The sequence below is a fragment of the Spodoptera frugiperda genome, chromosome 16 (assembly GCF_023101765.2).
Source record: "Spodoptera frugiperda isolate SF20-4 chromosome 16, AGI-APGP_CSIRO_Sfru_2.0, whole genome shotgun sequence".
Classification (NCBI taxonomy): Eukaryota; Metazoa; Arthropoda; class Insecta; order Lepidoptera; family Noctuidae; genus Spodoptera; species Spodoptera frugiperda.
The window spans coordinates 4,578,477-4,606,367 of NC_064227.1; the positions used below are offsets into that span (position 1 = coordinate 4,578,477).

A 27,891-nucleotide genomic window follows, 5' to 3' on the forward strand; every position below is an offset into this window, starting at 1 on the left:
AGACCTGTGCAGTGGAGTGCAACACTTAACTATTTACGGCCAACGGTTTACAGTTCTGTTGCATGCTAAGGTTTGAGATGTAAATCTCGATCTTTGACGTCAATGCGCAGGAGTGTGCTAACTAAAACCGAACCACATAATGGCCGGTGGCCGGCCGATACACTCGTAAAGGTGGTTGTAAAACTGCACAAGTAAAAAGGTCGCGTATTTTATCCCCGTTACAGGTTTTATGATGAAACTTTGGCCTCAGGGCTCAATTTATTTCATAGTCTGAAAGTTTTCTATGAAATATTTTTTTGTATATAGCCCTGCATATAAAACTATTATATGTATAGAAGTAACTAAGAGATTCCTTTAATAATATTGACAGTACTTTTTTGAGATAGTTTTCGTAAAGCACAACTTTATAATATAAATGGTTTACATATAGACATTACATATAACGATATCTAAGAAAAAAGTCTGACATCTTTACAATTTTTCTTAAAAGAGGAAAATAAAAACCCTGACGCTTTCTGACGACATTTTCCCGCTCACAAAATTCAATGTAATACGCCCCCGATAGTTTTACATTTAGAGCGATATTATAAATGCACGTAGACATTAAATATTTTTATTTACCAACAAACTAGGTCACTTATTCTATAACTTGTAAAAACTATTCTGTGAATTTTTATTGACTCTTTTATTAGGTAACCGATATGGTATCAAAAGTTAATCTCAGGAAAAAAATCGTATTAAAACAAATTATAATAGTTTCTCCGAGTACCTGTCCTTTGAAGTTTATTATAATGCTATAATTTCAAGTCATTTAAGCATTTTGTTGTCCATTTCTTAGAAAATTCTCGCACCGCATTCACTCATCGTGTTTCTCAAACGTAACGCACAAGTAAATTGATAGTTGCCTTCCAAGATCTGAAACATCTTGGAAGATGAAAAATATATCCTGCTCCATTTATTTTCGAATGTACAAAGGGCCTTTATGAGCTTTATGCCATGAAACGCTATAGCGAAATGGTTCATTTGTGTTATACAAGACAAAACGTAAAATGAACGCAATTGCCTTTATTTTAGCGCCAAAAAGTTCAAAGGATTCGAATTTAGAACATAAATTGTATTCCGTTTAAAGTGAGGTTTCACTAAACTAAATAAAGCATGACGCTAGCGGTATGTAACCAGCCAGTATTCGGGTGGCGCCTGGTCCAAATGTTACGAAACTGAAATGTGTAAAACTTCAAATTAATTTTTAACTAGATTTATTTGTTTACGTTCTGCTAACGGTTCTTAAATTAGTTTCGAATTCATATTTATAATGGTTGATTGGTTGTGGAGTGTTGGATTTCAATCGAAGAATTTTGGAAACTGTAATATTCTTAGACATAACCTGGGCGCAGGTTTATAGCAGAGCTCACTACGCAAGTTCGTAAAGTGCAAATAACTATTGAGCCATTAGGAGAGTTAATGTAGCTTTGAAACGAACTTTGTTCTAAAAATGTACAATAGCATTCGGAGAAAAATAGACTAAATAAAAAAATGAGGATACAAGGATGCATCCTGCCCTAGTGATAGACAGTTTTAGGCGGGCTTCCCCGAACTATATTACTTGCGCCTTAAAATACGAAGGCGTGACTACATGTTAAGTGGAAGAGGCTAACGAAGCGTCTTCCTGAAACCCGCCCTCTTTCCCACTCCCGTACTATAAATATGACGCTGAAACGGTCTCGCTTCAGTCGTTCAGGAAAGCTCGAGGTGTGCACTGTGCCAAATCACAGCATTCCCTAGTGACAACGTGACACGGGACGCGTAACAACAAATATCTAATACTAATCAGTTCGCGATTGTTTATAAAGACTTTTGATTTATTCAAGTGACTTTATTGGATTGTTCAGTGAAAGCTTTGAAAGTGGTGAAGATGTTGGACAAAACCATCCTCGGTGGTAGTTGGGAAAGTGTGGTAAGTAGTGTTCGACGATTAAGTTGAACTTTAATTAGGTTAAATATTTCTTTAATAGTTCACACGTATCTGTAGTGAAAGAAACAAGTCTCCGGATTACGGAACAAAGCTTAAGCAGTGGTGGTCAGTAGAGACTATTACGCAAAGTGCATGGCCACTTTAATGCGCTTAAAAGGCAACTGACTTGTCTATGGTCGCTGTCATTGAACTGCGGCGCGTGCGTGTCCGCTGTTTGAATATGGAATTACGTTCTTTTTGTGGTAAAGCTCTTGACATTGCCGCCTTCGAGCAATCTCACGGCTACTCATATTTAAAGCCGACATTATATTAATCAATGCCCAAAATCGATCTAATCAAAGCGTTTGAGATTAATTGTAAAGATTACTTCCATCAAAAGATTTTGTACGGTTCAGAAAAGGTTATCTGAGCTCTAAAAGTGACTACGATAAACTTTTACAACTTATTAATTTTTTATTGCTTTTTTATGAGTAAAGTATTTTAAAGTTTTAATTACGGTTTCAATGTAAACCAGGTAAATAGCCGGTCGCAGTAATTACAATGCAACCGAGTCCCTGTGTCGCTAATGGGCAGTTCCCGCAGTCCACAAAACGGGAAACGAAGCGCCCGACAAAAAGACAATTACTCTTTGTCTATGCAGAACTCTCATGCCACCGCTGCTTTAGAAATGGAACTGTCATTTTAAAACCATAAAACAAATTGTTATTTCGATACATGAGATAGCGAGTGAATTATTAAACGGGGAAGCGTAAAGCTGTCATTGTGACCAATAATAACGGAGATTAGAAAGTGATAGCTTGTCAAACAAACAATGACCTGTCAAAATTGCTGTCAAAATTTTTTCGTTCGGATTGTCGATAGTTGTGTTGTCGATATTGATAATTCGACGACCGGTCTCCTAGCGAATTTCGTCGAGATACTTTCACCATATCCGAACTGGATGGTCTGCTTAGACATTTTCGTGTTGTTGTAACAATCTAATAGCTGTCATTCGTCGCCCGCCATTCCGGTTTACGGTTTCGAAAGTCGAGAGCTGCACCGATCTCCGATAATGACAAATGACAATTTTAAAACGAGACGCATTGAAAAATGCGCTGGATATATCAACGCCAATAAACACTGGTGATGCGAAGTCGGTCATGTAAAAATATGGCGATTTGTCAGCTTATAGTTGTGAAATTATTTGTTTATATTCCATAAAATATTCATTAATGAGGTATTCGTCTATGTCATTACAATCCCGCCAGCTATTTGCTACTTCAAAATGTTGTAATTAATCAATATTTACATGTTTCCCTATTGAAATACTTGATCCTTTTACGTTTTTATTTCATATCTGACAAATAACTATGACTCGTTAAGATTATCTAGGCTTTGAACTCTTGATAACTGTAACTTTGAGTCAACAAACTGGGGTCATTAATACTAAAGAAATTTGATGGTGCAATACATATTAAAAAAAAAGTTATTACTCATCGGAAAAATCATAGTGACGAAAAAATGCGCGTGGGCAAGGTACAGTTAGTCAGTGTGGAATCATGGCGACGTCACTCTCTAATAATATGTGTCGCATCAATTAAATACGTAGTCGGTTCTTAACCCTTAGGAAAACTATAACTGGGTTACATTTCAAATCGATTTATTATCTTCAACTTAATTTGAATACTGGTTAGTAAACTCATAAGTCAATAAACAAAACGCCATATGGGATTCCAAATTTAAAATCTGCATTACGCACTTAAGAGTTGAGATATAATTGTGTGCTAAAGATCACGTATCTAACTGGCAGCTAAGAATAGCGGCCTATACTTGAACTGCCCCCGAAATAGACACCGTTTGCCTAATGTCGAATATGAATAGAAGAAATACCAGATTTCGCAGACTCGATCGCGTAAATTACACATGCTGTATGTTTACGTATCCCGAACTTATGTTAAATATATCTTGCAAATACTAACACTATGTAAACATTGAAAAATTTAAATCCAAGATTTATACCGCGTAAACGGGCCGCAGACAGACTCAATTCACTTTCTTAGTCTATGGCAGTTCTTTTTATCAATGAGGGCAACACTAAAAATAGAGTGCAGACTCAATAAATCGATTTAAAAGTTTTCGGTGTAGATAACGGTGAGACTAAGTGGTGTATCGAAGGAAATTATAAAGTAAAGCTAAAGATTAAGTGGAGCCAAAACATTACATCGCATAAATTCAAGAGGAGGATATAAAAGTACGTAGCTGTAAATTAAAAAAAATACGATGTGTGCCGATTTTTTTGCTCGATGTTTGCACATACGAGTAACGGTACCAACAAAAAGTGAGCAAGAAAGAAAATTAACCTGTATTCTCTTGTAAACAGAGTCTGGTTTGCATTAAACGTAATGACGATTGTATTAATCACAGTATCGTACCGATTTCTAATCTTGTTTTTCAATCAGAATACATGTTTTGATCAATTAATTAACTTAACTAAGTTATTAAAACGTTAAAGGCACTTTGTAAAGTTCTGTTAAACTTGCATAACCGTTTAAATATGGATTGGTTATTGATTAAACATTGATAACTACTTACTTTCTAATTTAATCATTCGTATAATCAGTGTAATTTTATGCATTTGAAATATCTTCGGTAATTTGTTAAACCGGGACCGCTTGTCGAAGATAACTGAAGGCCATTACTTCCGTAGACCTCAATTTATCATAAATGCAATAACAAACGTAATCGTACGTAATAAACACGTTGCAGCGGTACAATAATAGACTTTACATTGAACATTCTGATGCGTTCTCTAAAATAACCTGTGACAAAATTAACAGTGCCTTTTAGTAACGTTATCACCTTCACGACTATAATAAGTTCCACAAATAACGCGGAGTATGCACGTCAGGACAGAAATACTATACGCATTTTAACGCGGTATTACAAAACGGGTGCGCGAAATAGGGCACTCGGGGCCCACGAAAGAGCAGCGTGGATACGTCACAAGCACTCACCGACCGACGATGCGTGTCTCCGTGATGGACAGTAAAAAATTACCTGAAAATGAAAACGTACAAGGTTAAACAAAATAAAACCACGAAAACAAGAGGTTGTAGCCTAGATACGCGAAGCTTAATTTACAGTTTTAATTAGACCGTGTTAACTAACCCTGATAATAGGACAACTATTTAAAAATGACCCATTTTTACGTTGCGACCTAAATTCGCAACAGTGCAGTATTTTTTTACACTAACCCATTAAAAAAATGTTACTCAACACGAGCTGTCAAAACACAAAGTAGCGAGTATTTGTCGTGTCAGTACAGATGGACATTGAAACATGAAATTTCTCTTGCTTGTTACAGTTTATTAAAAAAACAGAGTCCATTTGATAATAGAGTTAGACAACCCAACAAAAATAACGATTTAAGTAGGATTATGTGTGCTGTAGGTGCAATACTGACATTTAAAAATGTATGCCCTAGATTTTTTTACCAAAACGTTAAGCACCGTTATATCATCCCATATTATGCTGCGACACTTTCGTTGTAAGTCATTAATATTAGTTATAAAATAATATTTTGTCAAAGTCACTTTTCTAGTTGAGTGCAGTCAGGTCCACAACATTCCAATGGTTGGTTTACACCATGTTCTAATGAAGTCTATTAATAACCGTCTATTTCTGAGTGACCCATTATTTGACCAGCTCGTCTACGTCATACACTGAGATTCCAAGAAAACCATAAAAATATTACATAATAATAAGATCAAATTAAACCTCGCGTAACAAACGGCGGGAATATAACCTCAAGAGAGTTGTGCAAGCCAGCCGTTAACGTGAAAGCTTTTAATACTTCAAACGACACATTAGCAAAGCGTTTCCCGAAGGACATCTTTATAAACATATTTTTTATCGTCCGACCTTTTCCCGACCTCAGTTGATATTTCGACTGATGTCAGAGCACTAAAAGCGTATTCCATTACAATCGGAATCGAGAGGAACGACCTTAGCTCAATAGACAATTGTAAATATTACACTTTTATTGCGCTTCCTAGACAGTTCACGGTTGCAGTTTAAAAATTGGTAGATCGGACATTGCCAAGTTCCTGTGGATTGAGACATATGGCGCTCGCGACAGGTGGCGTCAGCCATGTGGGCACCGCGCGAAGGGCTCTGATGACGAACGAGCTGGAGACCCTATTAATAATAGAAAGGGACGGCGCTACACGCTCGCCTTACGTTGGAACAGTCACGTACTTGTATTGATACTTTAAATAATCCGTTAGACACCAGCGACCGAGGCTTGTTTATGGGACAGCCGGGAGATTAACATTGACAGTACTGTTTGTGTAAGCTATGGGTACTGATTGGTGATTTATTTCATTCCAGGTGTCGAGAGACGACTACGAGATTGACTACAACCAGAGCCCGAGAGGGTCTCCTTTGAAGGATACATCCAACATCCAAGATGAGCCTGGCTACTGCATCAGCCGTCACAACCCCAACAAGACCTTCCGCCGTGAGTCAGTCATCGCCTCATGGAAGAGTCTGAAGAAGGAGAGGGAGCTAGCTTTGGGGAAGCGGTTCATCTATGTGGACGCTGACAGTTACCAGGATTATTACGGCAGGAACAAGGTCAAGCGTTGCAAGAGTGAGAGGACGCCTACCGCTCCAAACAAGGTGCCAAAGAAAGTCAAGCGCACATACTCTGTTCTGTACAGGTATGATCCGTCTGAAGAGAAAGTGGTGAAGGAGTACAAGTATCAGCTTCCTAAGGAGAATGAGCCTGTAAGCCACCCAGTGATGCAGAAGTCCTACTCCGAACCCTTCTTAAGGTCGGAAACTTCACAGAAGAAGAAGGTCAAGAGGTCTTTCACAACACTGTTGAACATCAAGACAAAGTTCTTGAACATTTTCACCTCGAAGAGTTAAATTGTTGTAGGGATTTAAACTTGGTTTAATTGCTCAATTCAATGCATTTTATATGATTGGCGTATTACTTCGCATACAAGGTCGTAACCGCCATGATTCTAGTCGAAATTTTGCCTATCAGGTTCAATGCCGGAACCGTCTATTTTCATATTGTCTGGTAAAAGTGTAAACAAAATTGTAATGGAAGAGATCAATCAACATTTGGTTGCTATTCCACGTTGAAACAGGCAAAGATCGGATATGTTATCAGATCGTAATTTGTAAGCTTTATTGAAAGATTTATTTTTGAAGTGCCAAATGTATTCATAAAATAGTAAGTTTAGTATATAATTTGTGATATTTTTCGTGTGTTGTGATATTTTTTATATTTTTGAAGTATCGTTGTAGTATGGTCAACGTACTGCAATTGATGCTGGATAGTGTTAACTGTAATAATACTCAGTAATCAGAGAAATGTTCTAAATTGCATGTAATTATTTATATTAGCCTCTAATATAATTGTTATTACAAATCTAAGAACTTAAATCAACTGTTTACAACTCATTTGTTATATTTTTCATAAATATAAAATAAAATGATGATTGTAGCAATTTAAATAATGTAACTGCAATATAAAAGTAATTCTTTATATTCAGCAATAAATATAAATGTAATTACGTAAATCTTCACATTGTTATCGTTTAAGAAAATTGCTTTGTATAATAATTATTTTATATTAATATGCCAAAGTGATTGTAATCTTGCAGTTACAATTAAAGTTACAGTGTAATTCATTATATTTTAATGTAATTTTAAATATAAGTGCAGTTCATTAATGTAACTTTATAAATTATAACACTCATTAAATAACAATTCATTATATTTAATAACATAAATATAAATGTAATTGTAATTTAAAAAAATAATTATGTTTTTAATACACAAATAATCTAATTTACATTTTAATCAATGGTTTCATTCCTATCGTGTAAGCAGCTTTACGTAGATTAATTATAAGTATCTTATATTATAAGTTATTTTATAATAACAATAGGACTTAGGTCTTATTGTTAAAATTATAAACATATCATTAAATTAGGAGGTGTAATGAATTTGTAATGAATGTGATGGTAATATGTAAGAATTGTGAAAGTATTATTAATTTAGAATTAATAATTAACTATGAATTTATATTATCTAATAAATATTTTGTATAATGCATTTTTAGATATTTTATTTATTTTACTTATTAACAAGTAATATAATTTAACATAACATAGTGTTAATGGGATATATTAATAGTTTATGAGATAGAAATTTCAAAGTTTACAGGATACTGTAAACAAGAGTTTATGCAATACACCCGCATTAAGTATTTTACATTGTGATCGAAATCATTGAAGGTCTGATTTTGTTGTTTTTTGTTCAATATGCGGGAGAGTCGATTATCATACTGAAAGTTGCGTTAATCATTGAAAGTTAGGCAAAATGGTGACAATGAGTAGAGATAAGGTTTTTATTCACTACATTTAGCTTTCAAATATTAAAGAATCCAGACCTGGAGCTACATACTACCAAGTGGGTTACCGGGGCTCTGGCTCGAAGAGCAGGAGTAGGAACTGGGAGGTTTTTACTTAGTAAGAGTCTGAAACTTCCTTTCACCTCACCCAAGGTGGGAGAAGTAACTGGATGATTTTCACCCTCAAAAAGAAAAAGACATTAAATATTAACTTTTTGCATTTTAATTACATTAATAAATACATAACAATACGTCACTTTGTCACTTACATTATTTTCTGAATATTAATAGAGCTTTAGGTACCAACAATTTTATTTAAAAAAGTCCATGTAACAAGCTTTACTTACGACAGATTGCAAAGATCAGCATCAGTAAGCAACAAATATAATATTACCTGATTACCACTCTGATTAAGAAGATAAAAACAAACAAACTGACCATTTCATAGTTAAATAAAATAAATATATAATATATAATCAAGTAATCTTATCAAAAGATATATTAAAACTAAAATATACGACAGCACGGGTGGCGGGTGCACGGAGCAACTCTTTGTGTGATCCACAAACTGTTGTTTCGAGTCTGAGTGTCATGTGTATGTGAACTTGTATGTTTGTAAACGCACCCACGATACAGGATACAATCCTAGTGTCGGGTAACGTTTTTTTTTATATATATAAACGAAACGATAGGTACTGTAATATATTATGAAACACAATGAATAATCCTAAAATCCAATTTGTTAGCCATAAAAATTAGCATTCAGATCTAAATTGGTGTGTAACGAGGGTATATATTCTAATTTAGAGGCTAAGCTGGTAGGATCTAGGCTAAACGTATTCAGAATTATACCAAAATATAGACTGCGGTACACTGATTAACCAATCAGTATTGTTAATACAGTTATTTATTAGATTTATCGTCTTTTTCATGGTATATAGCCGGTAAATGTGCAGACGAGTCACCTGATGGTAAGTAATCGTCGCTGCCAATGGACACTCGAAATACCAGAGGTGTTACAAGTGCGTTGCCTTTTGGGGGTTAGGAATTTAAGTATTTTTAGGGCCTCCGGTAACATCACGCACACAACGCAAGCATTGTTTCACGTCGGTTTTCTGTAAGGCCGTGGTATCACTCCGGTCTATCCGGCCCATTCGTACATTTTAAAACCCCTACTAGCACATCTCTGTTTAGACTTAATAATCCTGTCTCTTGCGATGTAAACAAACGATTAACAATAAAGTAATATCTTTATTTACCTACAAGGCTATTAATTAAACATTAATTAACTTGTCTGACACTGTGAAGCTATTAACGTTTGAGTTCTAAGCTTGGGAACAGCAATCAATTTGAAACAAAGAAGACTGGTAGGAACCTGTAAACTTTCTTAATTCCTGGATCAGACAAAGAACTATAGAATATTTTTCGTAAAAAAACTCAGTCACAGGACAGAACCTGGATTCTTCTCCCATCATATGGTAATAGACTGAAACCCCTTTACATAGGACTGACTCCTAACATACCTAGGTAACTGGGTATAGAGTAGGATTTCACACTATTCTCACCAATACAATATAACAAATAATCTCAACTAAGCCCACTTTAAAAAAAATGACGTTTTAATGTTATGAATCTGTTTAAGGTAAATAGTTAAAAGTCTGGCGACTACATCTATATATTAATACGTGATGCAAAAACTTTCGGAACCTTTTTACGAAAATTGCGCGGACGTAGGAGCATAAAATTTGGTACACTTATAGTTTATGTGTAGGAGAAGTGAAAAATGCTAATATTTTTCAAAAATAATGCTTATAAAGTACATTAAATCAATAAATAAAACATTACACACACTACCATACATAGCATCGTATTTGACAAAACGTCAAAATTGACAGACATTGCGATGATATTCTCACGTCTCATATGAAAAGAGGTTTCTCATTGAAGGAGGTTTGGTTATTCATGATCCGCCGGAATATATTAATTTGAATTTCACAAAACTAATAGCAATTTGTTAAATAAAAATTATCCTTGAACGTATGGAAAGTGGTATTGTAAATTAAATCGTATATGGTCGAATTTTGACCACTAGGCGACCACTAGAACAAATAAATGTCCGATTTGATTAGCTCTCGATGATAATCAGAGATAATCACATTCTCATTATGTGTATAATATTACTGTTATTAGTAAACAAGACGTTGTTGACGGAAGCTATATACTACATTATTATCACACCCGTTTTTCCTTAACCTTTCTTATGTATATATATAAGACAACAATAGCAAATACATTTGTGTCTCGCGTGGATCAGCTTTCTACCACACTAAGGGTTAAAGGACTAGATTGGTGTGAAAATACATATCTAATCTCCAATCAATGCTTTTACAAGTAATGTTGATTTAAATCAAATTATAGTTTACAGTCTTTACCCGATTCTGTTATGTTCTATTACGAGTTTTAAGATTATCTCTTAAAAATTGGAAAACAATAAAAGAAATAAAGAAAATGAAACGAATATTTTACATAATACACATCTATATATAACAATTTCTATAAAAAAACAGTAAACAACAGACCAGTAGGATCAAAAATAAAACCATTTGACCTAAAAACCAAAAAAAAGGGTCCAAAAATCCATGTTAATAACTCGGTCAGGTGTAAACTGGTGCCTGGTGCCTTTGGGAGCACACTCCCAGTCCTGGAGGGAAATTTGAATAAACAATGAGACACGTATACCAGTCGGATACCTCACGATTCCTCGTGTAAGCTCGATCTATGAAGGAAATTCAATTTACTTTGAATTCGCTGCGTGAAAAATCTTGGGAAATATTTGTTGAAAGATGTTGGTTGTAGAGATGGAGTTTTGATTTGTAAGGAGTATGGTTAATGTTTTATTGCTAGAATAGGGATGATGATGGGGTATGAAAATTAAAAATCTATTTAGGCCGTCAGTTAGGTATTGAAAAAATATTAGACACACACGTATTTTTTTTTATTTTGTCGTATAAGATAGAACGAAACAAAGTTTAGGAGTGGGAGCAAATACGTCTTAACTACGTATAAAATGTACCTAGAAGTGAAGTCAGGCGATATTTCAAATTCCATATATCTTCGAAAGTATTTTTTTCTATAAGAAAATAAAAAATACATGTCTAATGTTTTAAATGAATCTTCAAGACGGTCATTAAAATAAAAATTAGTCATCTACCCTATTTTTGCTTGGTTTATCCAGTAACGGACCATTAGTTATTTAAAAAAAAATACCTTTAAACGGATAATTTTTGTGTTTTTCAGACTCGGTTCTTAACAGTTCGATTCGGTTGTGATTTTGCAATTTCATCGCTATTTACAAGTTCCAAAGAAGTACTGGACACAGTTCAGCATATAATTACTTAGTCACTTTGCTTAAAACTTCTGTACACAAAAAATACAAGGATAAATACACTTCTAAACTCACATAACAGTACAATCTCCAGTTTCTTTCGGATAAAAATCTCATACATTTATGGACATAGCGCTAAGATAAAATTATGAGGAAACGGCCAGCATCATACCATACGCTTCTCGGCTCTATAAGGCGAGCACACGTATTAGGAAGTGCCATAATGCATAGCCGAAAGCTATTGCAATGGGTTACAGGCCACGGCCGAGCAACGGGACCTTGAACTCTAACTGTCACTATAACTTAACTGATTTATTACTTAACTGGTAGCACTTGATTAACTTGATTGATCATCTGTTAGTTAAATTGATTGCCTCTTCATGTGTACAGGTACTCCATGTTTTGACAGTTAAAACCTTAGATTAATTGATATTTACGATATATCTTTACATGAACAACGTGCTAAGTAACGCCATCTCTCGAAACTCGGTCGAACTACGACGATGTTCTAAAACTGGAGCTATGAATAGACTCCTGACATTGGGACTCGGGAGATCAACGGACGTGTAATTTTTTACAACTGGCCGCTTGGGAAATCCGCTTATACAGAATTTCGACACAGTTACAGTTAAATAAACAAAAATAATCCAATTTAAAACACAACAACGTGCCTAATAAAATAAACCTGACAACATATTAACCATAAATCTGAACGGATTTAGTGTCCAACTTTATTTTCATTTTTATTATCATTTTAGAGACTAATATTTCATATTACGTAAAGTTTTAATGATGGCTTAAAAGTCACAGTTCCATTTTGGAAAAAGAATAAACTATAGAGATGTGGGCTTTAGGATTAAATACAGATTAAAAATCTAATCCGACAGCTGATCGGTGAGCTCTAATTACAAGTCGATTACTTAAGAGATAATGTTATTATGTCAGGGAACGGTGTGAATTACCACGTATGCAATTAAAATAACAATATATAAAGGTCATATATCGACCTTAGTAATTAAGTCAGAGGTGCACATTGACAAGTTTCATTGTCACGGTAAATATTATGAGAGCAATTAATAAAATGTAACTGTAATACCAGTATCAGGTGGAATTAACTGATGCCAAGGCCCAATCCTTGACTGCATACTACCATAGAGCAATAAATTTTGATGATTATTTTTTCTAAAACGAACTAGGCAACGGTAGTGTGTTTATGTTTCCGGTAAAAAAGTAATAAATATCAATGGTATTGTGTAAAGCTTTAATAAATCTTTTATAATGACTTTTGACAATTCTAATTTCAGTCGAATTTTATTTTGTTTGTCGATTGTTAAAAAGAAGTTCTTCTTATTCTCTTACAGCGTAATCTACAGTTTTAAATAGAAAAAGTAAATTTTCAAAACGAATTTATTAGTGGTCTCAATAAAAATCTACGGGCAATCTACGCGGTAAAGGTTCTATTCGATCCTAACGAATACGATAAAAATTCAATTCAGTAGCGTGAATAGGTACAAATTAGTCGTATAGCGAATAACTGAGAATTTTAGCCATTTGAAGAAGTAAGAAAAGCTAGTCTTGTTGTAATTAAACCGTTTCAGTCTAGATTAAATGGAAAGCTGTGGAAAATGGTGAGATGTCCTAGGTTTTCATTGGACGCCAGATTCTAGACTAATCGTCTTTTGGCTAGACAGACCAAATTTATAGAAGTGATCGAATGCCTATCTCTAGGGTATTAACGGGTTGATGTATTAAGTCCTGACCTCGTTGTTTCAGTCACGAAATCTCTTGGAATATAAAATAAAACCATATATGAACTTTTTATTTGAAATACTAAGTAGAAACAAAGTAAAGAGAACACAAAATGAATCTCGTTTTCATGTGTCATGTATTTGTAGTGAACATAAAACATATTGTTCGCCCACTATAACATAGGTCTCCCTAATCCATACACGTAATAATATTTCCTAACCAAAGCCCAAGTTTGTATGGCATTTAAAACCCTAGAAACTATAGATAATGTTTCTCTTCTCACGAAGCTTAGAAAGCAATCATATCCTTATAAGCAGCGTGTTGAAAACATCGATATCGCCGTTTATTATATTAACTTTAATCCCTTCTTTTAAGGTGAGCATAAAACTATGGGAAAATCGCTTATAATCAGAAACTATAAAATATTTTATGTCCCTTAAATTAAGGTTGATTATTGGTTTTCAACTTAAGATGGCGTTTAATAACCCTGTGACTGTAGAAAACAGATTTTATTTATCATTTAATTTTTTCTACTCCAAAAATGGGGATATTCTCAATTCGGTTGACACAAATTACTTCGAGGTTTCTGAACCAATTGTTCTGAAGTGTCAAATTTATGTTTTGACTGACTGACTGACCATGTAGGCGCTCTAGGTCATCTTAGTTTACCGAGGTTCCAATCTTATCTAACACATTCTCCCACTGGCATACATCGTTCGAATACTTTGATACGCGGTAGCCATTATTTTCCATTCATAAGACAACCTCGGCACTGACATTGACTTCAATTGGAAATAATACAGCAGTGAAAAGATTTAGCCTTCGTTGTTATTGCTGTGTGTCAAGATTAGGCAATTGTGGATTTATTTAAAGACAGGGAATGAATATTATTGTTACATGACGTCACTGTCGTATACTCTTATCCATTTCTCAGAATTACGGGACACGAAATATAATCGTAATACCGAAAACGATATTATTCCTTTTATTAAATTGTTTATGTAAAAGTTTTTCGTCTCCGTATCCTGTCTCAAAGGTAATCAAATGAGAAATATAATATTTTTACTTTTATATGTTTCTCAGAACACTTTGGTGATAAAGATATTTTTCTTCAAATCTCATCTTTCCGAAGTAGGTCACAGTTACTTAATAAAATTTATTAGATTAATAGCTTATAGTCAAACCTGACAAACTTTTTAACATTTATACTCTTACACAAAACAGACCAGTATCCGAACATACTACATCTTATATAGTTTTTTAATTTAATATTGCCTTTCAGTTGTCATTTACGAACCACAAAGGCTAAATTGTATACCTTTATTTTTCATTTAACGATACAATAGCACAGACAAAACTCTCTCAGCAAGTCAGCACCCAAACATTTATAAATTTTTAAAAGACATTTTCCTTAAACTCTCGTTAGCACAATGCCTTACATAATGTAATGTAGGTCATGTTCAAAAACATACAACAAATCAACGAATCAATAACGATCTTTTTACATTAAATTACGATATTTAATATTATTTCACAAAAAATAAACAACAATTTGTCCAATAAAGCGACGTTGACATCACTATGTTACGTGGACAAAAAATTGTGCTGAACGAAAATGGTAAAAAAGTAATAAGTCGCCTAATACAGCCAACGTTTATAAGCTGTAAAATTAAATACCTTTGCTTTTTATTACTATCAAATGTCCGCCATGTTTGATGAAAAAGATCAAAACGGTTGCTTTCGTTACGTCATTCTTTATTTAAAATTGAATTTGGAAAATATTAATTGCGGTATTTTTCATTTACGTTGCTGGCATTTATTTAAATCGGCTTTCCATGTTTAAAATTGTTGCGTTCCATTTCGATAAACGTTATTTATGTGAGTGACGTGTTTTGTCCTTTCCACAATACAATGTTACCGATATATCGTAATCGGTACTCGGAATTCTGATCGGTTACAATTTAAATTAATTCTGATAACAAATTGATTTCTGTACGAACAGCAGCTGCTGGTGAACCGCGAAAATAACTACAAAAGTTAACGATTTGAGAAATTATAAATCGTTTTCTAAATTATTAAACCATTTAAGTAAGTATAGCAAGCACCTAATAAACAAGCATAATTAACAAATCACATCGATTAGCACCAAACTAAACACTAATGAAGTCCATATAAGATATTAATATTATAATAATTAATTATTTTATTAGTCAATGTGCGATCATTTACATTTATCGGTCATCGATGTTAATCGATTTATTCGTTGAATAAGGAATCGAATTAATTTTGTGTCGTATTCATTTACTTTTCTAGTTAATTTTTAAATACTTTTGTAAAATATATTTACGGTATGATTATTATTGTTTTCAGTTGCTACCTGTATTTTTATCCTTTAATTTAACAAATACAGGCGAATTGGATCAAATGTCGATCCAATGTTTACAAATACCCTTACCAACAATCACAAATCAATCACATCGATCCCAGAATCCAATATGTCTGCCCAAGTACATATTGACGAAGGTTCAATACAGCCACGTCAACATTATTCAGCAAATATTATCGTTCGAAATTAACAAAAAAACATAAAATATAGTAATTTAACACTTGCCCTCGACACGTTAACCAGAATGCTGCCTTCACCGTTTTTTGCGAAATCTCATTGACAAGGACTCAAACATTACCTGTGGACAATAAAAAAGATAAACATTAAATATAGAGTTACATAAAATTACTCAAATATATTAAAGATATATTTATAATGAAAATTGATTAGTCTGTCAATCAGGACGGCAATTTATCAAGCGATTGAATTTAAAATTTTAGGGTTTGTACAGTAAACCCGTTTAAAATGATGATTTATTCATACGGGTACTGGGAATTATAGTATTAAGAGCTGTTGGGACATTGACAAAAAGAGACAGTGGCTTGAGACCTCCTTGCACGACATCCAGCCATAAACAATTAACGCTAGCCACGATTTAATCGGTTTCTTTGTCAATCTTTGGGCACTGACTGACAGAATGACGTTTTAATTACGTACAGCGGTTTTTAATTAGTGAAATTATTGGTTAGAAGGGTTTCATTGTGCAAACTGCTAATCATCCGATGCGGTTATGTATTCGATCTACGTTTAAAAAGTTTGTAAAGGTGACTATTATTTAGTGTGTAGTAATCATGGATATTTAAAAATGTTTTTACACACAAAAATAATTACTTTCATATAAACACAGCACCTGCATGCTTGCACCCGTAACTGGGTAAGTAGGGCAGCTGGTTTTTCACTTGAGAATAAATTATATTACTGCAATTTTAATTCATTGATTGGTTAGGTATTAAAATTATAGTATTTCCTTCTGTTTATTGCAATAGCTAGGAAGGAATATGATTCGAGTTTTCTTTGTTATAACAATAATAGAATTAATAGAGACGTATAAGTGCTAGAAAGAAACTGATTTTGAAACACCTATCTAATTTCTTGAAATAGATTAAAGACATAAACTCGAACTCCACATCAAGTAAAACCGACCACAATTTCCCACTAAACATAAAAACTAGAATAAAACATGGCATACCGCTATATTAGATTTAATATAAACCATTTATAGTTACTGTTCGTCTCGTAGCTTTAATATTGTTGTTGCCTAGCCAACAGAGATACGTATTCTGTCGACATCTTACACATGGAACGATCATTACAATACCGGTATCATAAAATGCTAAAAGACTAGTATTTTAATATCATCTTGCACAAGACTAGACAGACTAGCCATAATTACATTAGTTAGTGCTATATTCTACGATATTTCACGGTTACATCACACGTAGAAACGTCTTAAATGGTCAAACGAGCCGACATTGACGACCCCACGTCCGAAGCTTACGGTTAAGACGGCCATAAATCTGGAGACGCCGCAGACTAAACACGACGGGAACTTGAAAGGCCAAAATAAAAAACAAACATGTCCGAAGCTCAACGATGAGGCAGTTGGAACTTAAGTCATAATCATAATTCAAGGCGCTGTAGACGTGGTTCAAGAATCTAGCGTGACTGCCCGACCTTGGTGCCGGAGCCGCCGAGTCTACGGCCACAGAACAATAAGTATTGCGCACATATCTAGTGGAGCCAATCTGTGTTAACAATATACGTGTTTATCTTTTGACTTATAACGGTTACTGTGTTACGTGTAAGAATAACTAAATTTTTAAAAGAGATTTTGTTGAAAACTGGCTGTTAACGCATTTTGATGTTTGTGTGGATAGAATATTAAACAATGGATGGCTGTGGTATCATGGACAAGTCAGTGCAGGCACACAACCTTGAACGTGAGCTGCAGCAAAAAGCTCAGAGGTTAACTTAACAAAAAAAGGTTCGAAGTCCCTTACATTAATAGAACACACAGAATACACGCGTCGCCGATACCTCGAGCCTCGAGACAACAATACACAATCTCATTTGACTACTAGAGGAGAGCTCTCAAAGAAGGCTCCGCTTTATTACGTTTCTAAGCTTTGTATTACCAAAACGTTATTGTATTGTCTGGAGAAATAAAAATATCAAATCACGATACAAAACTACATTTTACCGAAATGTCTTTATTGATAGAATTTTACGAGAAGTTTCTTGGAAAGTAAATCAGAAAATCGTCGCGACTTGTCGTAACGTCCCAAACTAGAGGTGTGCTGTGGTGAATACCAATTGCGTCTAGAGTCTAGACCGCGTATCTCAGCAAATGGGAGGAATCTATACCTAGATCTAGTATTAGGTTCGTCTGGAGCCAAGTGACTAATGTCCAGGAAGTTACGCCCCTCGACAGATATCGGATCGATGATATTCGAATATTCTACTAACTTTCGTTTAGGGGAGCCGCTTGAGGATCTTATTTCACGCAGCAAATCGACCGGATTGAGAGAATTCCTTGTCTTTTTAGCAATCGCATATCTAAAATAATATCGAACACCTAGATGGGTCTTGTCATAATAAGTCGATTATGCCTTACTTTCTTTGTCTTAAAGACTCTAGCTTCAGTAATGACCTTAATACATTGTATCCCATCCCATCTAGGTTTTACATATTACCTCATTACCATACGTCGTTTATAAAAACGTAACACGAGCCAGAATGTAATTAGCCGCTGTAAGGTCAAACAGACCGCTGATAATGAAATCGTTTTAATTCCGAAGGAACCCTTTGTGGGGTCTGTACTCGGCGAGTTTACACGGTCCTTTGAACAGGTCATTATCTTTGAGCGAATCTATCAGCTTGCTAGGTAGTAGTAGACAGACTGTTTTTCATGGATCTAGAGTAGGATCAACAGGTATTTGATGAAGTCAAGCGCGGAATGATCCGGTTACAAATTAGCATGACAAAGCGACCACGACACCGCTCTGCTCCATTCCTTCGGTTCAGCCTCGTCATCCTATTTTGTGTACAGTTTCAGAACTTGTTCAATGAGTTTGGCAGCGATTGATTAATTTGTGAACGACATGACTAATTTATAGCACAGATAGTCTTTGTTAAAAGTACTGGTATAAATAATAAAAGTTAGGTTGTGCAAGCAAAGCCAAGAGACTAATAAATAAATCATTTATGAGTTACTTGCATTGGCACGTGGGTGTGGGAGGGTGTCCTCATATCGGAAACAAAGGCCCAGACAGGCAGACAGACAAAGGTTCCGAACTTCGGACTGCTGGAAGTGTGCCAAGTACATTTGTGTGATGTATTAGTCAGCCTACGCACCATTGCTTAGCCGATCAAAGCCTTTAAAATATGGCTTGATTTATTTATCTTTAATTTATTACTTTTATCTTTTAGTGTAACTGTTTTTTGTGATGATTTTATTGTCCACAATTTCGCTGTGTCGTGAGAAAACTGCTCATGAAATAATATTTCTTTTAAACATGGCAACTATCAGGATGAGTACAGCAAAAATAAATTTATGTTCAAGTAAAGTAGTTTCTATTATAATTTGAAGAATAATGGCGATATTTTGCTCGGTTATACAATTTTCTTTCATGACATGGCGATAGCGGTGGAATGAACGGTTATTAGTTGCTGGGTTTCTAATATTAGATCCATTGCAGGTCTAATGTCACCTTGGCTATGATAACTACCTACCCTTACAATTCAAGGTTAGGTAAAGAGCCTAGTACTTAGTTACTTACGTAGTGTTTCGTAATACGATTAATCATCGTTGCTTTCATAATTTAATACATGATACATAAAAAGAATTTGTGAAATGACGTAGAGAAGAATACATGTGATGACAGCATAGAACATTAGTCTTCACCAGTCACCAGTCCTACTCTTCCCGCGGATATCATAAGAGTTTATTTCAAATTGTATTAGAAAACGTGCAGAAAAGAATAGATCAAAACCAATGAATTTTTACCAAATTGGAAATAAATTTTCATACTAAATGCATAATACTAATAATCTGTTCTTACAATCACCCCAATCAATACAACCAAAAAAATCATTAATATAATTAGTTACAATTACAATAAACATGTCCACGTAACGATCGGGCCTCGGATCGAGTATTTTTAGCGCCCCACACCATGTTAACCCCATGTCTGCGACGGGCGGGTACATTCGTGCCCGTGGGAACATCAGACGCCTCCATAATTTTTTCATACACTTTTGTGTTTATTGCTATATTTTTAACATTTATTGAGCGGTCCCTTTTCAATCACGTTATGAGGGCGTGGCTTTGTTTTTTTTTTTCTGTAATATGCGGGACATATTTATTACAATAAAGATTAATATTTTGGAGTCCATTAATATTTGTTGTTTGTTTATTTTTGTTACGCTTGGGAAATAATAAACCGCACTCGTTCTTTTCGAGGGGTTCATTTAGGGTACAATTATAGCAATAATAGTTTCTGTTTTTATTTCAAGACTGATTGATTCAACGATATTTTCATTACTCTAAATTCATTTGGCCTCTCCAATAGCACGCCGCTGAGCTCGATCTTCAGCTCTACGCATCCAATCACTACCAGATATTGGAGAGGCCTATGTCCAGCAGTGGACGAGAACAGGCTGATGATGATGATGATATTCATTTGAGAACGTATCACTTGCGACTTATAGGACATAATTGCAACCCTCTATAAACTCAACCCATACAAACGAAAACAAATACTTGAACCAACAAAAAAATCTTTAGACACTACAAACCGCAATGACGTGATATGATTTAAGCAACATTACATTACACACAGTTGAACAGACTTTGTTTATCACTCGATAACAGTTCACGCGACTCCGTGTCGCAGCAACAACGTGTCGCAGTCGCACGTGACCCGCAGCTGTGTTTACGATGTTATTGTTACAACTCTGACTAATGTTATGCACGTATCCGTTTACAGGGTTAATGTGGATGTGTATAAACTTACTTCCATGTTTATATTTGATTATATTAAATAGTTATAGAGCCTATATTTTATGAATAACATTACTAGGTATTGAATAGTGCTACATAACCGAGGGTTAACAATAACAAGCGTTAGGTTATGTTTTATTTGAGTCGCTTAATCGTATGGGTAGTGTTCTCAGATCCGTGTTTGAGACTAGCAACTTTAATACTTTTTTTTTGACCATGAAAAATCATCCAATCGCCTTGGACGATGCAAGAAGAAGTGTCAGACTCTTACTGACTAAAAACCACCCCGTTACTACTCCTACTTTTCGAGCCGGAGCCCCGGTAACCCGCTAGGCAGTCAGAAACATAATATGAGGTAAAGACGAAGAGATCGTGTTTTTTATAAGAGACTTGCATCTGATACGATATCAGTGTAATAAGTAATAAGAAAGGAAAAACAACAGGATAACAAATATGTATAACCGTTAATCTACTTAGATCTTAGATTAATAAAAACTGAGTCACGATCACGTAGTATATTATGTCATCAGAAATTTTGTTGCAAATTTATCTAATATATATCTTGTAGAAAGATTACTTCTCTTATAAAATAATCATCTACATAAAAGATTAATGTTTTTATTTTGTTAAAATTGAGAGAAACTTTAGCTTTGATTTCACCGCTGGCCGTCTTTAATATATGTAAATTATCCTAATAAATATCAAATACAAACGAATGTAGATCTACATAATAGAATGTATATTGATACTTGGTCATTATTCCTTATTAAGACTTGATATAATTATACTTTATCTTGTCCTAATTGATATTGTTTTGACACTATTAAGAATCTAATTATACCGAATATAGTGGTGAGAGATAGGACATTAATAAACGATTAACTTTAATAATACTATATATTATAAATAGGAAAGTTTGTTGTGTGTGTGTTAGTCAATCAAGTCAAAACAGCTGAAGGGATCTGGATAAAATTTGGAACAGGGGCAGATTACAGTCTGGAATAACATATCGGCTTTTGCCGCTCAGTAACTTTAGTTACAAACAAATTTATAACTAAAGTCCTTACACAAAAAAAATGTACTTTCAAAAACAATTTGTTAAAATGTGAAGACGTGTATGATAATTGTGTTATTTAAAACTGACAGATAAATAGATAGTCACAACAATAAAGGGTTAATTTATGATCGTCTCTCGCGCAGAATTCTGCGAAGGACAGCACCATTTTGATGCGCAAGCGCACGATCGTCTTAACTGCTCTTTGTTTTCTGTATATGTAGATTTGATACTTTAAATTACTTTTGGGTGTCAAGAAGGAAAATCTTAAAGAAATTGAACTCTAGGTAATTAAGGAATAGGTAGTTTTTTTGTATATTTACATTCAAGCCTATTGTCTTACCTTTAGGCGTGGTAAGGAAGGAAAATCTTAAGGAAATTGGGTTTCAGGTAATTAAGGTTTAAGCTCTTTTGTACTTTACATTCCTATCTATTGTTTGTTTAATCAATGGTAAAGTATAATTAATATATGTATATTATTTAACGAGGGACTAGTTTCAAGCCATGCTTAGAAGCTCATATTGATGAACAGCATTCCGCGACACACGACGCGGCGACTCTGAGTAGCAGCGCCACCGTTGTCGAGTTCCACGTCATTACGTGAGTAAGCAGAAAAACATAATCATTAAATTAATGTTTACCTTTATTAATGAGAACTGAAAAAGGTTCAAAAGAACTTTGTGAACGGCTGTATTTAGTTTAGTCTCTTTAGTTTCAAAACAAACATTAGTTGAACGTCCTTCAAACATTAGTATTCGAACTCAAAATAACGGTAACGCCATAAACATTCAGCCAAATATATCCAACACATTTGGCATGTCAGCGCATTGGAATCGATTTATTGATCCTTCAAATGTACGCAGCATGATTTACAAGGTTCCCTAATAATAGATTTAATACAAAACAAATAAAAACATACGAGCTATAAACAATTGTTCAAAAAAAAAACAAGGCTGTATGGTTTAAAGACCTTCGCCTACTTGTATGTGGTAATGTCAAATTTAATTCTGGCGGCAAAAATGACAATGACAGCTGACGTTGTTGAATGTTTTGTTTTTTTTTTCATTAAATATATCAAACATTTGTTGTTAGGGAAATCGATTAAAGTTCCCAACGGATTTTGAAAAGCTGGGACCAACAAAGCATAACTTACATGCTGTATTGGCCCCAACTGTTTACCTTTAGCCATTCAAGCGTAAAATTAATACCGAACGTTATTTTCGTACTATCGATCGTTTGTTACTTATGATCACGACTCGGTACCATTTTTTTTTGTTTCCTTTTTTAATAAAATCTTTGCCTTACACTAAGACTTTCTCCTGTTGTGTGTGTGTGTTTACAAACATACAATTTCATGACACCCCGACCCGAAACAACAATTCGTTGATCACACAAAAAGTTGCTCCGTGCGAGAATCGGATCCGCCAACAGCGTACCAACCGTGCAGTCAAAATAGTCTGTGGTAGTTTCCATGAAGTTTAAATAATGATAATAGACTCGAGACCTCCAAAAATCCGTCATAATATTCCTAATACCTTACGTCTCACTAACTCATAAAGAAATTAAATCACAATCAGGAAATTTAGAAGGGGTTCCACGAACAACTGTTCACACCCCTGTTCGACTATCGATTTTAATTTAGTCACACCACTATGCACCCCCTAAAACACAACCGTTGCTTGTTTAAGTAGTGATTCAAGGATATTTATGACGGACAGACGAACACAACATTTAAAGTGGCATTAGGGAAACGGGAGACTATGATTGATATATTTGAAAAAGGTTTAAGAGTACCTATTGACGTTAATTTGCTCATAATTTACTTAAAAGTGTGTAATTTGAAGTATTCAGGTTGTAAAGCTCACTAAAGGTACTGTTAGATGAAGGATACTCGATTAGTTTCAAGTCACACTAGGAGGCTATAATCGTGAGTAGCCCGTCCCGTCTCAGATTATTGGACGTTCGATAACCTTACTGACACTGCAGTTTTCTGTGAGAGCCATTAGTAATGTATTTACATTTTTGTTTTCCAAAGAATCCTGTTAAATCTTTTATTGAAAATTCTAAAACTAAAAGGAACTGTTTTCCAAATTCCTTTCCGCACATTCCTTCGTTATTTTCGTTTACTAAAGCAGTCCAGAAATAGTTCTATTGACATAGCAGAGAGCGTTTCTAAAACTGTAATGGAAATGTAAACTTCCATATTAAAAACATAATAACATTTTTCTATTTCGTTTAAAGTTAAATTGAGTCTCTATTCTCTATATGAAACGTACAGTCTGGGTGTTTGACCGGGCACCGACAGACTGACAGCTATGTCAACTTTTACATTGTGAAACTTTACGAAATTAATTAAAATACCTTTTTCAAGTGAAAATGTTAGAAACATTTTAATTGTATGACATATTACTACGTTCATACGTCAAGCTACTCTTTAATCTGTCTTTGTTTTATGGATTTGAAACTTACTCATATTTTGATAGAGTTAAAAATCGTTTGTTAAACAATAGAGAAGCTTGACGTGCTGTGTACATTTCGATACTAAAATAGAACTACTATTAGGTTTACTGGTTAGTGGAAATTGTCCATTGAGCCATTCATAATGATAAAACAAACGCCTACCTTCAAAGCACACATACCAAGCTTTATAAAGAGCATTCTCCATTCATCAGGGTAAAATGATAAGTGAACAAATTGCATTGTCTTTAATTAATAAGGACATCCTGACGTCTCTTTGTTGGCGTGATAACTGCGAGCTCGATTACCAAGCGCTGAGCAGTTTTAATCAAAGTTAATCAAATAAGTCTTCAAGCAATTTTATTCAGGATATGGCCAATTTATGGCCTGTCCACGAACATGTCCAATTGTCCATTTTAATAATGGTTAAATAATCACTATCTTCGAGTGTCAAAAGTAAAAACCAGTCTAGATTCTATTACCAAAGATTATGTAACAAATGGAATGCACACGTTCTATCTACGCTTTACGCAAAGATGATTGCTCCTGTGGTGTAAGCAACAAATCCCTCCAATATTATCTGTGATTGAAACCGCATATACCAATACTGTATCAATTATTCCGCCTCCGATTCCCGCATCAATTTCCTTCGAAGTGTCGATACGAATACGGAAATATATTTATTGTGAATCTCATTGCGTCATCGTCGCTTATCGCGTACCCTTGTATTGATATCCAGGCGTCATTAAATACAAACAAACTGAATATACTTTTTGTTTAAATCTTTGTATTCTCTGCACTGACCGCTCTCAGGTAAAAGTGCATTTCCCAGTTGCTGTCGAATGGCAGTGATATATGCTTGCTACGGCATGGAGTAAAGAATGGAGCGCTAATGTACTTTGTTATTATGAGATGCATTAGGGAAAGGTGCGAATGCCTTTGTAGCTTTGCAAAAGAATCGTATTATTTCATAGTGTCTTTACAGAATTGTATTATGTATATCTAACAAAATACAAATGGACACGTTCCCCTTATCATTCCGCTTAAAGCTCCCATTGACATATCTCATAATAATTTTCGTTTACATAATTATTTTGATGCGTAATACACATTTGTATATGCGCATTACCCTCCAATTGCGTGTTACTCCGTGCCACGATAGCTAGGTCATAAATAAACGGAGTCCTTTAATCAACTCCTTTGTTGTCTCGCCAGCGAGTTTGCGAACACAGTAAGAGGCTTTCAGACAGGACGAATAATGAAGTCGATTAGACAAAGTTGCCGTTTGTGAGGTGTGTAGGGCACTTTCTTAATTGGCTTCTTTTATTATCACTGGGAAACTTGTACTGAGACTACCATTACTGTTCGTAACTAGTTTTCACGAGGAAGGACTTGCTATGCTGATTGGCCGATATTTGTTTTTTAATTTACAGCCTTTTTATCCGGATATGGCAAAATCTATTTTAAGCTATCATTGCATTCTTTCTCCACTCTTGCGTGTCCGTTTGCCAGGTGGTAGAACTAAAAACCGAAGCAGACCACAAAAAGGTGGGACGACGACATCAGGCAAGTCGCGGGAATAATTTGTGGTAGAGTGACCAAAGAAAGGCCAGAATGAAGAAGATTGGCCAATAAAACATGCAAAGTTTAGGGATTTTTTACTGGTAACAAACATACATACAAGTATTAAAAAACGCTTAACATCGAACGATTCTTTAAAGGTTTGGGCAAATCGATACGGTAGACATTGCTGTTAAACGATTTGGAAATGAGAGTCGGTAATATGCTGTAATATCAAACCGAGATGATAGCTTGAGATCGCTAACCGATAGGGGAGCGGTAGCCGGGGTAGGGACATTAAGTGCAACGTTTTAAATGCGATGTTGTAGTAATAACCATCGGGAAATAACAATCTTGCTTATTGAGCATACGATAAAACAAAGTATGAGAAAACAAGTATTCTTTTCTTAGCTGTTTCCGACAAAACGTTAAGGGCACAGTACCCTTAGTATGAGTTTGCTTTGCGTTTAAAGTAATCGAAACGAGAACGCGTTCGGTGCTCTGATTGGCGGGCGCGAATGAACCAACCAATCAGAGCGCCTGATTCGAACTCCTTAAACGTAAAGCAAAGTCTTACTTCAAGCAAAACCTTTAGTACTACCACAAAAAATGCGTACCATTATTCACTGTCTACAATAATTACTTTAACCATTTCAAATGTAAAGTAAGCAACAATTATCGGGACTAGCGCTAAACAAATCTTAAAGAGAGAGTAGCAAAAGTCAATACGTCACTTTTGAAGTCTCGAAACAGCTTCCAAGAGTCGCGCAGGTCACGAGAGCACTTGACAAAGACGAAAGAATTAATTTAGCAGTTCTCTTTCACAAAGAAATACTTGAGAACAAAAGCTTTTGACGTTTACTTTGTAAGAGCATGTTATTGTTTGAAAGGTGGATCGAGTTACAAAATAACTATCGAGGAACATCGCTGCTGTAATGAAGGAAGCTGTTAGCTACTTTGTATAGTTAAGATAAACTAAGATATAATCTGAAATGTAGTTAAGAAGATTTTAAACACAGACTAGCTATTCTCGCGTGGTAGTATAGTTGTATAGCCTATACCTTCTTCGATAAAAATCCAACACCAAAATACATTTTTTTATTGGACCAGTAATTCAGGAGATTAGCGTGTTCACACAAACGAACAAACTCTTCAGCTTTAGTGTAGCTAGCTTTTTGTACCAGGACACTAACCTTTATCCACTGTGCTTTTAATTAAGACATAACATTATACGCACATCACTCTCAGTCTTACATTTCAAACGTAATATTTCAATACATCTATCTCCAGAATCTCTTGACTGAACTCTTACTAGGGTCAGTCAATAATAATTATAGGGATTTCTACCATGAATCATCATTAGCAGACAGAAGGTAGGGTGGTGTTTCAACCCCCATGCCTCGGAAAATATGTAAAGCTGATGGTACTACGTTAATCACACTCCAGTCGTGGTGAATTGTCAACTCATTGGATTACGTTTGACGTTTGTATATAGGTATTTGCACAAAATAGGGAACCTGGTAGATTTAATTTCCAGTCTAGTTGCAAATATAAAGGTATCTTTTAATATCCGTTGTAATATTTTCAATTATAAGTACATTTACTATGACGTAAATTAGTTTCCTAAGTAAATCAGCTGTTAGCATTTCGTGTCAGTTAATAGGTACAAGTAAGTAAAGTACGTGAAATGTTTACATTGTATCGATTGGGTTCCGCACGCGATGCTCGAAAACTAATCCAAAACATGCATTGTTTTCCATATCTCTTGAGGTATGCAGGGGTACTGAGATACGAGTAACCTATTACTTTTTTATTAGAGTTTTAATTGATTTTTTAAATAGTTTATTATGGTATTCGAATTTACACCATATACTTCGATGATGCAGTTATAACCGTTTAGGAGGAAAGAAAAGGACA

General features: G+C 34.7%; 2 protein-coding genes across 4 annotated transcripts in view; one reads left to right on the top strand and one right to left on the bottom strand.

The window, feature by feature from the left end:
* Positions 1-27,891, bottom strand: part of LOC118280579 (dual specificity tyrosine-phosphorylation-regulated kinase 2) — a 143,086-nt gene that overhangs the window by 34,857 nt on the left and 80,338 nt on the right. The gene's annotated exons all lie outside the window — the stretch shown is intronic.
* LOC118280580 (uncharacterized) lies at positions 1,696-8,083 on the top strand. The gene is made up of 2 exons (XM_035600688.2): positions 1,696-1,954; positions 6,341-8,083. Exons 1-2 carry the CDS (start codon positions 1,913-1,915, stop codon positions 6,881-6,883), a joined length of 585 nt encoding a protein of 194 aa, XP_035456581.1. The 5' UTR covers positions 1,696-1,912; the 3' UTR covers positions 6,884-8,083.